This window comes from Amblyomma maculatum, chromosome 3, assembly GCF_055883805.1.
Source record: "Amblyomma maculatum isolate TAMU_Amacu chromosome 3, ASM5588380v1, whole genome shotgun sequence".
NCBI classification, from domain to species: Eukaryota; Metazoa; Arthropoda; class Arachnida; order Ixodida; family Ixodidae; genus Amblyomma; species Amblyomma maculatum.
In genome coordinates, this window is record NC_139346.1 from 210,473,550 (window position 1) to 210,487,281 (window position 13,732).

Genomic DNA, 13,732 nt, shown 5'->3' on the forward strand with positions numbered 1-13,732 from the left:
CCTAGAAGATCCATGACCTTCGGGCACATGCTGGCAAGGCTGTGTTTCAAAACCTATGTGACGATGGAAGCTTCATTTATTCTGATTATTGTTAAGTGACATAGCATTTGAGTTGCTCTTGGCTTTGCATGATGTTTGTGTTACTAGACATTATCTGTCTCTCTCTTCATCTTTTTCAACCTTCTCTGCCACTGCTCCTCTAGACGGATTCTGAGAAGACGCTAGCCTCCACAAGGGTGGACTCGCAGGACAGCCAAGTCTCGGATCTGGATCCGACTGACAGGCTCTGGCCACGGCAGAACAGTGTATGTGCTCCCTCTTCTTTGTCTCTTACATTTGTTTAGCAAGTTGAACTTGCCGCCAGCTCTGGTTGCACATGGGCTTTAGCATTTGTCTTCCATGGTGGCTGCTCCTTTGTCATGCAAGAGTGTACTCTGCCACCATAAGAAGTGGTTCACTCAAACTTGAGTCTTCTTCTTACATATACTTACTCGCACTCACGCTCACATCTGCTCACACTCACACTCACAGCCACTAGTACACTTTGTTCACTCAATGAAGATTGCAGCTCATGTTTAGATGGCGCGCTTCTAACATTTTCGTTGTTTGCTGATGACAGGGGATCAGAGATGTGCTGCCATGGTCATTGACACTCTACGCTTCCCTAGTGTAGCCTAGCTCTCACTGATGTAGCAACAAACTGCCTGAGGTGTTTATTAGGCCCTAATGAACATGTCGAGGCAGTTGACCTTGATGTAACAAACTTGCGGCACCGACTGTCTTTTAGCTAGTGCTTAATACTGAAAATTTGGCAAAACCCCACAAATTTCAGGACGATAAAACACGAGCTGGCATGAGGGAAACGTCTACGATAGCAACTAGTGACCGCAGTTGATACAACGCACCAAATTTCAGCGCCAACGGCACATCTACATGGAAAATGCAGCAGTCTCCACTGTTTTCGCTTTTGGAACGTGGCACTACGGTAGTTAATGCTTAAAACCAGCGAAAAATAACAGAAGAAAGAAAAAATACTAGGGACGAGCTGTGTGCGTTCATCGCTGCCACGCGATTGCTCGCGGGCACATGTGTATCGCTAGCGGGAACAGCGGAGCGCGCCGGCGTCCAGCGACGCGAGGCAGAGTCGGTTTCTTAGGGCAACTGGGCAATGGTAGTAGGCGAGCGGAAACAGGCGTGAAGACGCATGAGTCTCCTCGCTTGGCAACGGCGCGAACGCGCGCGCTCTCTCCCAGACTGATTCCTCTTCCAAAGCCCTCTCCCCACTTCCTCATAGCCGCGGCGGAATTAGACCATAATAGAGGCAGTAGAGGCATCTGCGCCACAAGGCCGCCACAATCGCACCACGCTCTCTCTGTGTGATCGCGAAAAATTTAACCGCTTCGATAACTTCTAATAATTTTGATTTATTGTGAACACTTTCAAGGTGGTTTCCCTTTTAAAATTCATAATCTGGTTATCGCTCTGCATTGTTCTTTTGGGTCTTCACGCAAAAACTGGATATAATGAAAACCTGGATGTAGTGTAAAATTGCAGACATTTTAATTTCGTTATAACCAGGTTTAACTGTATTTCTTTATGCCCGGTGTCTCAAATAACTAGTTTACCGTAGTTGCACAATTCTAACGTTCCCCCGATCGTAACGCGCAGTAATATTCAACACCTGGGTACTACGAAAATAGCTTGGCGCCCAATTCTATTATGCAAAATAAATAATGCAGTGAACAAGCGTCTGAAGATTGCTTAAAACATTTACGGAGCAAAATTGGCACACACAAACATAACCACAAGACATGGACGTCGTAGGCTACTCGCCGTCAGAGTTGAAAGACAACTCTTTCTCACTGTCCACCGACCACAAAACGTCACCTTCAGTGCCATCTGAGGGGTTGGAAATCGCACATTTTTAAATACACGCATGACCATTGCTAACGGGAGGGCCTTCCATTCACCGTGAATCCATCTCGCAATGTTCTTGAGCGTCGCTGTCTTGAGATCGCATGAGGGCCTGTTCACAGAGCCACTCGGTCTATGCTGCATGCACGGCACGCATGTGATCCTGTACGGGCTTATTTAAGCCATGATGTCATTATTCAAGCACACATCGAGCGGCTGGACAAACGCTCAACCAAAAATACAGAGGCGGCTCACCAGAACCTCACTGGCTTTGATGATACCGATGGCAGTGTGGCTGGCCATGGTTTATTGAGCTGCTTCGTTTCAGGCTTTGAGGTTTTTCACTTTTGAGTCCGATTGTAACGAGCATGTACGCTTATTTTCTGAAAGAAAGGTGTGCTTTAGAATCGTGCAAATACGGTACTTGATCACTGTTCTCACTGGCTTTCATGGAGATCTTTAGTGGTTCCCTTATTCTGCTAATAGCTTACCGAATTCTCTGTGCTTTTTCAGCTTTCTCTGAGAGAATGGGACATTCCATTTGATGATGTCCAGATCAAGGAAAAGATTGGTGAAGGCCGATTTGGGAGTGTCTACAAGTAAGGAAAACCAACATGTTGTCTTGTATGCGAGGGCTAGAGCTGATTGTCACTTAAAATAATGGCAGTATTTTTGGTAACTCATGTTCTTTGTATTTTTTTTTCTTTATTACTAGGGGAAGTTGGCACGGAAGTGTTGCTGTGAAAATGCTCAATATGGATCACATAGATGACAGAAAGACCCTAGAGACATTCAAGCAGGAGGTGGGGTCGCCTTTCAATTAATCCCATTCTCGATGAGGACTGTAAAGAGAGCGACCTCAGATTATTTGCAATTCTTTCTCTGCACACTAGGTCGCGACTTTCCGGAAGACGAGGCACGAAAACTTAGTCCTCTTTATGGGTGCCTGCATGAAGCCACCAAAGCTTGCTATCATCACGAGGTGAGTATTACCCCTATAACAAACTTGAAGGAACAGAAAAATTGTCCGTCTAGACGGAAGTGCCCCTAAAGAAGATATATGAGCGTGCCAGGCGTGTCCAAGTGTATGTTATATAAAAACAATAAAATAGTGTTCCAGACAGAATAATTGCAAATAGAGCTCTTTTTTTGCACTATGCATGAAGTGAGCTGAAGACTGAGGGCATGAAACCAGCTCTAGTTGTTCTGCTTGAAGACTGCATTTGTCTAGTTTTCTTTTTTACCGCCTTATCTTTCTCACGAGTGTCTGTATTATGTCGCATGACTCCTACTGACTCTATAGTCAAACACATTGCACATACACTGCAGGCAATGTACAGTAAGATTACAACATGTCACGCATCACCGGAATGACAACGCGTGGCACTGCGGTTGATGAGTAGGCTGATAACGAGAATACAGGACAGTTCCTATTCTTCAGTGTTAGGGGTGTTCAACGAACTGTGTGAGGGTTTTCAACTATATTTATTTTTGTGACATAGAAGAAACAAAATACAACGTATCATTTATCATCATGCCTGAGATAAAACAAAATGCCACATGTAGTCACGTAAGGGCGACACTTCGGTGGCAAGCATGATAAAGGTTTCTTCCTTCCATTCCCCCCCCCCCTCCCCCCACCTTCTCATGCTGCTCAAATGAGAACGGCCCGATAGGCATACCTGTGAACTGCAGTGCCACATGGCGAGATGTCACAGCTCTGGTCGCCAGTCATTTGTTCTAATATCTTTTACTCGCGACTATACATAGCACTGCTATGGGGCCATATCTCTGCACCGTGATGTGTGTTGTGATGCCATTTTAATTGAAAATGCAGTCCCAAAGTCAACGAGCATTCTCATTTTGTGCGTGCGCGCACGTGCAGCATGCAACGCATGTGTAGTGCCAAGGTTTGCTCATGTCAGATCTCTGTCCGCTAAAGCAGCCGCGACTGGGCTTTGCTTTTTCTGTGGCTTTCCTGAAATCAAGTGTGCTTCTTCAAGACAACTTCCCGGCTGTTTTCTGCAGCGGTGCTTCGAAGCATTTTTGTTAGGGTGCATTTTCTTGCGCCACGAGTGCCACTGTGTGGGGCTGCCTCAGTTTGCAGTCACTGCAAAAGTTCATTTTAACCAAATTCATGTAAAGCAGTCCATCATAGATGAATATTTTTTTTTTCTTTTTACATTGACTTCTGTGGACAACGAATAACTGGTCTCATATTATTTATCTCATTCGAGAATTCGATTTTACTGATTTCGTCTTAACAGGAGTCTTCCGATTCATTTTTTATTTCTTTTCACACTTAATTACATGCTTTCTTTACTAGACAATGTGACTGGCTGCTGTTCATTTATTTCATCAGTGTTCTCAGGATTTCTTGCACCTTGCCTGTGTTCACTGTTTTGTTGCGATAAGAACCATTTGGTGTGTGCTTTTGAGTGTGATTGCCTCGGGAACGTTGATTTAGTAATTGTCCTATGAGGTTCTTGACTGTGCTTTCACTGCCTCTTTTCCTATCAGGTTTGTTTTTATGAACTGTATCGGACTACCTGATTGATACTGATGCGGATTATGGTTGATTCCATTGGCATATTTATTTTTATTCATTTTTCAGTTTATGTAAAGGCATGACATTGTACAGACATATTCATCTGCGAAAGGATAAATTCAACCTCAACAGGATAAGTGGCATAGCTCTTCAGATTTGCCAGGTGAGTGTGTTTTTCCTTTGGACCTTCATGAAGCAGTTGGGAATCCAGTTGACTGTGTTTTCTAATGCCAGCTGCCTGTAACAGTGATGCTAATGTGAAAGCTACTGCCAGCTGTTAGAGTGATTGACTGGTCAGGTATTCCTACTGCTATATTTCCCACTTTTTCAGCTGCTAACAGTTGCAAATTCTTGTGCTGGTCTCTCTGGTATTGTGGACGAAATTATGAGTAACATTGCAGAAGGCTGCTCTGTTCAGCACGGATCCTGATTCACTTCACTGTAGGTTGTTATAGGAAGGTGTACACAGTACTCCAACTTAATCACATGCTGGTGACACACAGCAGGCATGTTTATGGTGCATACTAGCATTCTGAAATGAGGTCCCTTGCTTGTAGATAACTCAGTTATAAAGAATATTTTTAGAGAGCAGAGAGATGTGTTGGGGCTTCTAGAAATAGACAATGTGTGCATGATAATGATTAGTAAAGTGAATTTGATCATTATGAGTGAAAAAGCTGTAGCTTTATTTTTTAATTGAACTGTGGAGCCAAAACGATCATTCCATTGCTGTCTTCAACATTGGCCCTCATCCGTTCCTTCCAGCTTCCTCTAAGCCCAACAGTGAAAAACTGTAATGTTTGTTGTAATGGTAGTGCCAGTAGGGTAGGGAACTCGAGAAGCATTGGGATGAGGCACATGGTTCTCTTAATGTCTGCTCTGCATTCTTGTTGCCAATGCTTAATACTGTGAAGGCAAGTACTACATCAAACTTTTTATGCAAAAAATTTTTGGCAACTAGTCTTACTTTAAATAACCATCAATTGGCATCAGTTCAAATTATTTCTATGTTCGAATTAAACGGGCCCCATGCTTCCACTACACAAGGTTGTTCACTACTGTTGTTTTGAAAAGTCTTTGCTCGGGCATCTCACCATCTTAATATGCTTCAGACGTGTTGACATTCTTTCTGATTTCATGTTGTTTCGCCAGGGTATGGGCTACCTGCATGCTCGTGGCATTGTTCACAAGGACCTCAAGACAAAAAACATCTTCTACGAGAACGGAAAAGTGGTGATCACCGACTTTGGCCTCTTCTCGGTGACCAAGCTTTGCCATGGGAATCGGTAAGCCTGCCACCATTAGGAGGTGGCAGAAGGAAAAATTTGGAGGACGCTTTTAAGAATGGAACGCGACAGCATTATTTCGCCCTGTTTGCAATCTCTACTCATTTGCTTGTCGCGCTGCGAGCCACCTTGCCGAAACGCGCGGGCCTCAAGTTGCAGTCGCAGTTCGTCAGCAACATTGTTGCCGATCCGAGCCGGCGCGATGAAGATCTTGGAGGCCATGCCTTGTTATCTTATTCCGTGCGCCACACGCATGATGGCGTATGTGCACTCCAAGCGAAGAGGAAGTACAGCAGAAAAGTAATTTGCCACTCGCCTAACTGCGTGTTTTGTAATTCTGTAATATACATGCTATAATTATTAATATACGCCACAATACACTTCTCCAAGGGACATTTCTGAGACAACACCGCAATCAACAAATGCACCTTTGTCCATTTCAAACCATCTAGCTGGCGTGGTAGAGTGGTTAGCAGGCTCGTCTTGTACCCCGGAGACCCACGTTCGATTCCTCAGGTCGGCGATTTTTCCTACTTGTTTTTATTTAATAATGCTTCTGGGATTTTTCGCTCAGGGCCAACGCCGGACGACGTGGAATGGCAGCCACTGCCACCGACACCGACTTTTCTGCGACACGGCGCCCTTAACGCTATTGCGTTAAAACTGTCTAACAGGCATCTTGTTTACCCATCACATCAGCAGCAGAGATTAAACTGTTAGCAGCCTATCAGGTCCAGAGACATTGTAGGGACACAGTGATGTCTAAATATGCCATGCCTGACTTCTGCCTTTATCACCAGGGTGCACATGATGAGCAGTTGGGCAGAAATAATCTTAAAGACAGTGAACACTGTGCAGAGCTCTATAAATCTTCAGAACTTCCCATAGCATCTCTGAGCTATAATAAAAAAGAAAAAGGTCTAATTGGGTCGACGTCTGTGGTCATGTCTCAGTCGCAAGTTTGAAGGTTACTTATAAACGCATAACCGTTTTGCAACAAAATTAATGAAACAGCGCGAAATATTTTCTGAAAAGATGCATGCTGTAGAAAAAGATTTCAGTGTGAAATGTGCACAGCCTAGCTTTCTTTAGCTACAGGTTTTACCTGTAGGCCCAACTGCACATGCTGCTATTACAATATTTACTTGAATCTAAGGTGATAGTTTTTATTGAAATTCTGATTATGAAACTGGGGTGCCAGCTTAGGTTTGAGAATTTGGTGTTTGTTGTCATTGACATCAGTGCTATTGTGCATGCAGTGCCTCTAGCACCTCCTTCGTGCATGCTTTGTCAAATCAGAGGTCAGTTGGTTAGGCCTTTAGCTAGTGTGGCTACGCCATCTCTCAACGCAGTTCATTTGGATGCCCAGCGTTTTGGCATGCTTGTTCTCGCTAAGCGGTTTGTAGTTACACCACTGCTCTCAAGCAGCATAAAACTTGTCGAAACTTGAGACACTGCAAGTGTGTGTTGGGGACGAAGCAAGTATTTGCCGCTGGCCAAAACAGGAGGACCAGCTGCTCAACTGCATTGCAACTCGAATGGCATTTTCTGGACACCGCAGAGACCGTCGTCATGTTGTGGAAGTTGAATTTTTCCAGTTCGTTAGGATGCAGAAAGCTTGAGCATTTCCTGTTACCACTGACATAATTCACGCAAAGGCCAGAGATATCACTGAAGCACAAGGTGCCCCCCACACAGAGTTCAAGATAGAGGCCAGCTTCAAGGATTTGTGAAACAGTGGCCTACAGTGACGAGCATCAGTGTGCCAAAAGCTTCCTGTCGATGTTGCAGAAAACAGTCACATGCGGCTATATTAAGTTTTATATCACAAGGCTGACCAGAAACCAACCTGAGGGGTAGACAGAAAGTGAACCTGCATATTGTGAGCTATGAAAAGCAACAGTCAGTGATGGTGCTGTGTTGCACTGCTCATAGATGGAAACTGCCATTGTAAATCATTTTCAGAAGGAAGATGATCTCTGCAAAGGAAGAGTTTCCAAAAAAAATGCCATATTGCGTGCTCATGAAAGCAGAGGGGTGACCACTGTGACTGTCAAAGAATGGACCAGGTTGTTTTGGCAGCGTCGACCTGGTGCATTGCTTTGGGGGGATTTCCACCTGGTCTTGGATCTGACAGACGACACGAGGGCCGCACTTTCACAACGTGAGACAAATGTGGCTGCCGCACCTGGAGGCGTGACCAGTCAGCTGCAGCCACCTGTTGTGACCATCAATAAGGCATTTTAATCGAGGGTGTGCAAGTACTTTGCGGATTGGCTGACTGAGCAAGGTTATGAGCTTACTTTGATCAGTTGCATTAAGCGTGTCTCACTCGTTCATGTGGCCAGCTGGATTGCAGCAGCAAACAACCTTCTGCTGAGATGATAGAGTCAGTCCGGAAATGCAGCATCTCAAATGCACTGTATGGCACTGACGGCACTGCAGGATGAAGAGAGTAATGAAGTCTTCAGTGAGGAGGGAGGAGACAAAATGAATCAGTCCGGCTCATGATGATCACAACCAGCACTCATTTGAATAAATGTCTCTTTTTCAGGGTTGTCTTTTTTTCTGTTGGCTTGCATTCAACGTTTCTTCCCCCCCCCCCCTCTTTTTTTTTTTTTTTTCAACTTTTCAATGTTAGGAGGGTCAGCTTGCATTGGCAGTTGATCTAGTTTCGAGTAAATGCAATAGTATTCCTCGCTGGGCAGAAGAAGGCACCTCTAGAAGGTTTTTAAGAACAGCACCCATTCACACAAATGCTGAGAACTTCTTTTGTGATGGCTCACAATTAGTTGGATATCCATGTGGAAGAAATGCAAAATATAGCACTTCTGACTTGAGGGCACAGGCAGTCTTTAGAAGCCTGAGCCGTATGATTTGTTCGATTGTTGATGGCCCATTTTTTATCATCTGTTATTGAACAGTGATGCTCTTTGCTCAGTCTGTCAGCCTGCGATGTGCGGCAGAAACTGGTAAAAGCAATATAGGTGAGCTGTTCGTTCAGGTACAGAGAGGTTGTCGCAGTGCCTCTTTTGCGCAATGTGAGAATGTGTTGCATCAGTTGTGGTTGTGAGGTTTCTTCCCCCCTCCCCCCTTTTTTTTTTCAAAGTGTGCTTTTTTTAATGTGGTGGCCTTTCAGGAAGGGGGACTGGCTGACGATCCCTCAAGGCTGGCTCTGCTACCTGGCACCAGAAGTGGTGCGCTGCTTGAGGGCTGGCAACCAGCACGATGCGGACGACCTTCCTTTTGCCACTGCTTCGGACATCTATGCGTTTGGGTAAACATTGGGCCATTTAATTAATTTTTTTTTTCTTGTCCATCTCCTGAATTTACCTGCTGGTTATTTGAATGGAAAAGTGAAAAAGGAGTGAAGTTACGTCCTCCTCACCAAGGTCACTGTACCGGCAGATGCTTAAAAGATGGTAGAAACACTTCTCTGTTTCATGGTGCAAAATTAGTGGAAACTAGACACTAAAGCAGATTCATGTAAGAAAGTTTAAGTAGAGGAAAAAAATTTTTTTCTGAGCATGGACACATGCGCTTAATTTGAGCATGCCAGCACTCAGCTGAAGTATACCATCATTTAGGAGATTGTGGTGCTGCAGTTGCACCCTCCTATACTTTGTGGCTCCTTTGCATACAGGACTGTTTGGTACGAGCTTCTGTGTGGGGAATGGCCCTTCCGTGGCCAGCCCTCGGAGTCAATCATCTGGCAGGTGGCCAAGGGCATCAAGCAGTCACTGGCTAATATCCAGGCCTCACAGGACATCAAGGTGACCTTTTTGTGACAGCTTGCCTTGCAGCATAATATATCTACAAATGCAGGTAGAGGCCAGATTCTAAGTTGTAAGAGCCTCAACAGACTGTTTTTGTGCTTAACCCATTTAAGTCACCACTGGAATTGATATTCATTTTAAATGGCAGGCCACACTGGTGTCATATTGTGGTGCAGCTAAACCTTGCAATAATGAAATCACCGGCAGCGACAAAGTTTTAATTTCTGCGAGAATTTCTTTATCACGAAAATGAGGCTGTGCCAATGAAGTATGGACCTGACCCTGTAGAAGTGAAACAATATTTGAAAAAACTTGTTTTTTTTTCTTGCTTTGAAGCAGCTTCCTAATATGGCATCCTAATGTGGCAGTGTGGCCATATTACGTGACTTGAGAAGGCGTATGCCATCACCTTGAACTGACCTTTTCTGCTGTTTGGACTTGCTGATCCTTTTGGTCTCTTTCTGCTGCCTACATCTGCAGCCTTGGGTTGCAATTTCGCATAGTCTGGCTATCTGCATATTTAGTTTTCTCTGTTTCCCCTCGAGGTTTTCCCGTTTCTGGATTTCTTTTTGTAGCTGGGGTTTCATTGTGTGCTTGCCAACTGTATCTCCAACGTTTGGGTTTGTAGCACCCAATCTTCTTTGGTTTGTTGGGATACGCACAAAAAGCTTTGACTGCACAATTCCCAGTAGTTGTAGTGTGAGATGGCTTGGGCTTTTTGCACGAAAGCAAAAGAGGTGCAGTAAAGGCCAATCCACACACCGCATTCTGGACATTCCACCTAATCATCTTCGGCTTTTGCCTTTCTTGACCCATCCTTTGCCTTTGGCACAGCTTTGTCACGAGGATGGTTGCGTAGTCTGTGCTTGCTCATGTAGTTAGAAGAGTCAAGCCTTCAATCACTCTTTCCCTCGGTGAAAGGGTGGAAGTGCTGAACCAATTGTACCATTCTGTGCCAATCTGACCTCTTGAGCCGGGCTGTGCCTAAATGGCAGTTTACTTGACAATTGACCATTGCAACTATACAGCGCCAAATTTAGCTGGGTATTATCGTTGGTAGAGCAACACTGCTCGCTACAAAAGGACGCAGCCACATAAAAGACAGTTTGGTTCACTCATGGTGTTTGTCCTAAAGCTGTTACTGCCTTGGCTTTCCTTTGCCTTTGGCACAGCTTTGTCACGAGGATGGTTGCGTAGTCTGTGCTTGCTCATGTAGTTAGAAGAGTCAAGCCTTCAATCACTCTTTCCCTCGGTGAAAGGGTGGAAGTGCTGAACCAATTGTACCATTCTGTGCCAATCTGACCTCTTGAGCCGGGCTGTGCCTAAATGGCAGTTTACTTGACAATTGACCATTGCAACTATACAGCGCCAAATTTAGCTGGGTATTATCGTTGGTAGAGCAACACTGCTCGCTACAAAAGGACGCAGCCACATACAAGACAGTTTGGTTCACTCATGGTGTTTGTCCTAAAGCTGTTACTGCCTTGGCTTTCACAAAAGACTGGTGGCATGAGCCTTTCTGAATTTGATTACACTACTATGTGTAATTACTGTCATTTGTTCATTTTCTTTTTATGTATTCGAGCAAAAGTCTTTAGAACCCACTCCTAAATAATCCGCCTTTTGCGCAAGTTTTCTGCGTATGCGCGAAGCCCCAGCGGCGACTGATGAAAACACACTGAGCGGCGTCGACGGCGCTTCTCGTCGCCGCACTCATAGCCAACGCACGGGGGCTGGAGGCGCGGTCACGTTCACAACCTCGGTAAAACGATGCCAACCACCTGTGCCACTTAAGGCTGCCACTCTCGAGGCATGCCGGGATGCAAGACGCGTTTTGTTAGCTTTCCTTCGGCGAGCCGCGACCTGCAACGGCGTGAAGCTTGGATTAGGGCAACCAAGCGTCAAGACGTGAATGGGCGACCTTGGCAGCCGACTGCGTGCTCTCGACTGTGCGAAAAACACTTCGTTACAGGTATGTATGCATCTAAAGGAAATGTGCATGATGAAAAGTATCTACCGGAGTTTGCACCAAGCCTGTAACCCACCAGTGATAGCCACAATGAGCATTTGTTCAGGGCGTCTGATGGCGATGTATTTTGTCGTTTGTTTTATTTATGTGCGAAGGGGCCGGGTAGCGCAGATATCACAGGTGGCTGTGTGCACTACATCGTAATATTTAGCACGTTTTATCGCGACTGCCGCCTGAATAAAAAGAAGAAAAAAAAGGGTGTTTGTTGTGATGCACCGCCGTTAGCGAGCCGAGTGGTTGAGCTGGTCATGAGGCTCGCGAACGGCAGTGCATTAAAAAGCCGTATTTTTTTTTTCTTGTTAGTGAGGTGGCAGTCACGATAAAACATGCTAAATATTACGGCCTAGCGCACACAGCCGCCTGTGATATCTAAGCTACCTAGCCCTTTCGCACATAAAGAAAAGAAAAGACAAAATACATCGCCTTCAGGCCCCGGTGCAACTGAAGCAATCACGCACCGAAGAAATCCTCATTGCAGCTATCACTGGTGCGCTACAGCCTGGGTGAAAACTCCAGTAGGTACTTTTCATCATGCCTATTTCGCTTAGATGCATACATACCTGTAGTATCTGTGTTTTTGCCGCTCGGAGCATATGACGCACTTGACACTTGCACGACGCACAGTATTTTTTTTTAATTAAAGGCTCGCCTTGTGCACGCCAAAGCATCCGGACTTTGTTCCTTTAATGTACGCAATCAGATGCGCTTCGTTAGGGAGCTTGATAATCGTCGTCTTCGTCCAACCATTTGCAACGGCAAGGAAACCGCCCGGCACAATAAATGAGTCTCCTGGAAGGTTCATGCTCGTTCACTTGCAGAGTGGATCACTCTGGACGTAGAACAGGGTTGGTTCCTGACCGAGATGCGCATCCGATATGTAGGAGATTCACATGTGTCACCAAGTTGTTGATTCCGCAGAAATCGCGGCGGACGCAGAAATGAATGTTGGATCCTTTCACAACAGAATGACCATTCTCTGCGCACCGAGAACCTTTTCACCACTGCGACCACATCCGTTCTGACTCCTGAGGCCAGAAACCGGCTACAGCTCTGAATCATCCATTGCCAGAAAAATGCAGCGCGTTTCCTGCAGGTGTGCATTCCGGCCGGGACAATGCCCTTTTCACGGGGTGTGTATATGTGACTCTCTGCCGATCTTCGTGGATGAAATCCTATAGCTGCACGGTTGTAGATGACGCGAGGAGGAAGCGACGCCCATTGCACCATGCCGGCGCCGCAGTGACCGCATTGTGCTCGGTAACTCAAGACACCCCGCGCGTATGCGCCGCTCAAAGTCACAGGAGACGATTCCACCTAGCTCTGCAGCATCAACAAACCCCTGGCTGCTTTGCCCTTTGAAATCCCTCTCTCTCTCTCTCTGGCCTCACGCTCTCCTGTCTGCCGAAAACCTGCACGGCGCACGCTGAGAGCGTCTCATTCTGTCACGTCGAACACGGCCCGCGCTACACGCTCTTACAATACGAAGATAGTATATGCGTACGTGCGTTATGAGTGGATTGTGAAAACGCTCTACCTTCCCCCATACTGCGTGAACATGATATGCTGCAATCACTGTCACTACTTTCCGCTCCGAGGCCAAAAAAAGGGGGGAAGCTTTCGCTTTCTACCAGCGGTGGCGTGGCCATTTCGTATGGTGCGCTTTTGCGTCGTCTGCTACACTGCCGCTCAATGTGTTTCCCGCCCGCTCCCGCATGATGGCGCCACATCCTCGCGCAAAAGGCGGATTCTGACCAATGGGATACAGAATATATTTTCATACAGTTATTGGACTAAAGTAAAGTCTCTTTATTGTGGCCCTCATTAATTTGGACCTTAGGGTAATTTGAACTAATAACGTGGTCCCGGCTGATGCCCATGTTAGTCTGTGGCATCAAAAGTTCTTTAATCGGACATTGGTGGGCTCGCTCTGGTTATTTCGGATGGGGATCACATTGAGATACGACACGCGCAACCAGCGATAATCAAAATAGGACTCCCCAAAGCTGAATTGCAAGCAACAGTTGTGCCTCCGCATATTGTGTGCGCTGTGGCTGGTACGACGACGTTTGGAAGTTCACCGTTTTTGAAATAAACGTCAATCTCTTGGTTTGGGTTTGCTTTGAGGGATCACTGTTATTTTATTTTTGTTTTGGGGTGGTTTCACACTTTTCTGATGCAT

The 13,732-nt window shown here is 45.7% G+C and overlaps 1 protein-coding gene across 2 annotated transcripts in view; it reads left to right on the forward strand.

The window, feature by feature from the left end:
- Positions 1-13,732, forward strand: part of ksr (kinase suppressor of ras) — a 219,318-nt gene that overhangs the window by 196,898 nt on the left and 8,688 nt on the right. For both annotated transcript variants that reach the window (XM_084599514.1, XM_084599515.1), the window contains 8 exons: positions 204-305; positions 2,428-2,513; positions 2,630-2,717; positions 2,808-2,896; positions 4,529-4,625; positions 5,615-5,748; positions 8,888-9,025; positions 9,392-9,521. In XM_084599514.1, the coding sequence (XP_084455640.1) occupies positions 204-305; positions 2,428-2,513; positions 2,630-2,717; positions 2,808-2,896; positions 4,529-4,625; positions 5,615-5,748; positions 8,888-9,025; positions 9,392-9,521 (864 nt within the window). The remainder of the gene's footprint in view (positions 1-203; positions 306-2,427; positions 2,514-2,629; positions 2,718-2,807; positions 2,897-4,528; positions 4,626-5,614; positions 5,749-8,887; positions 9,026-9,391; positions 9,522-13,732) is intronic.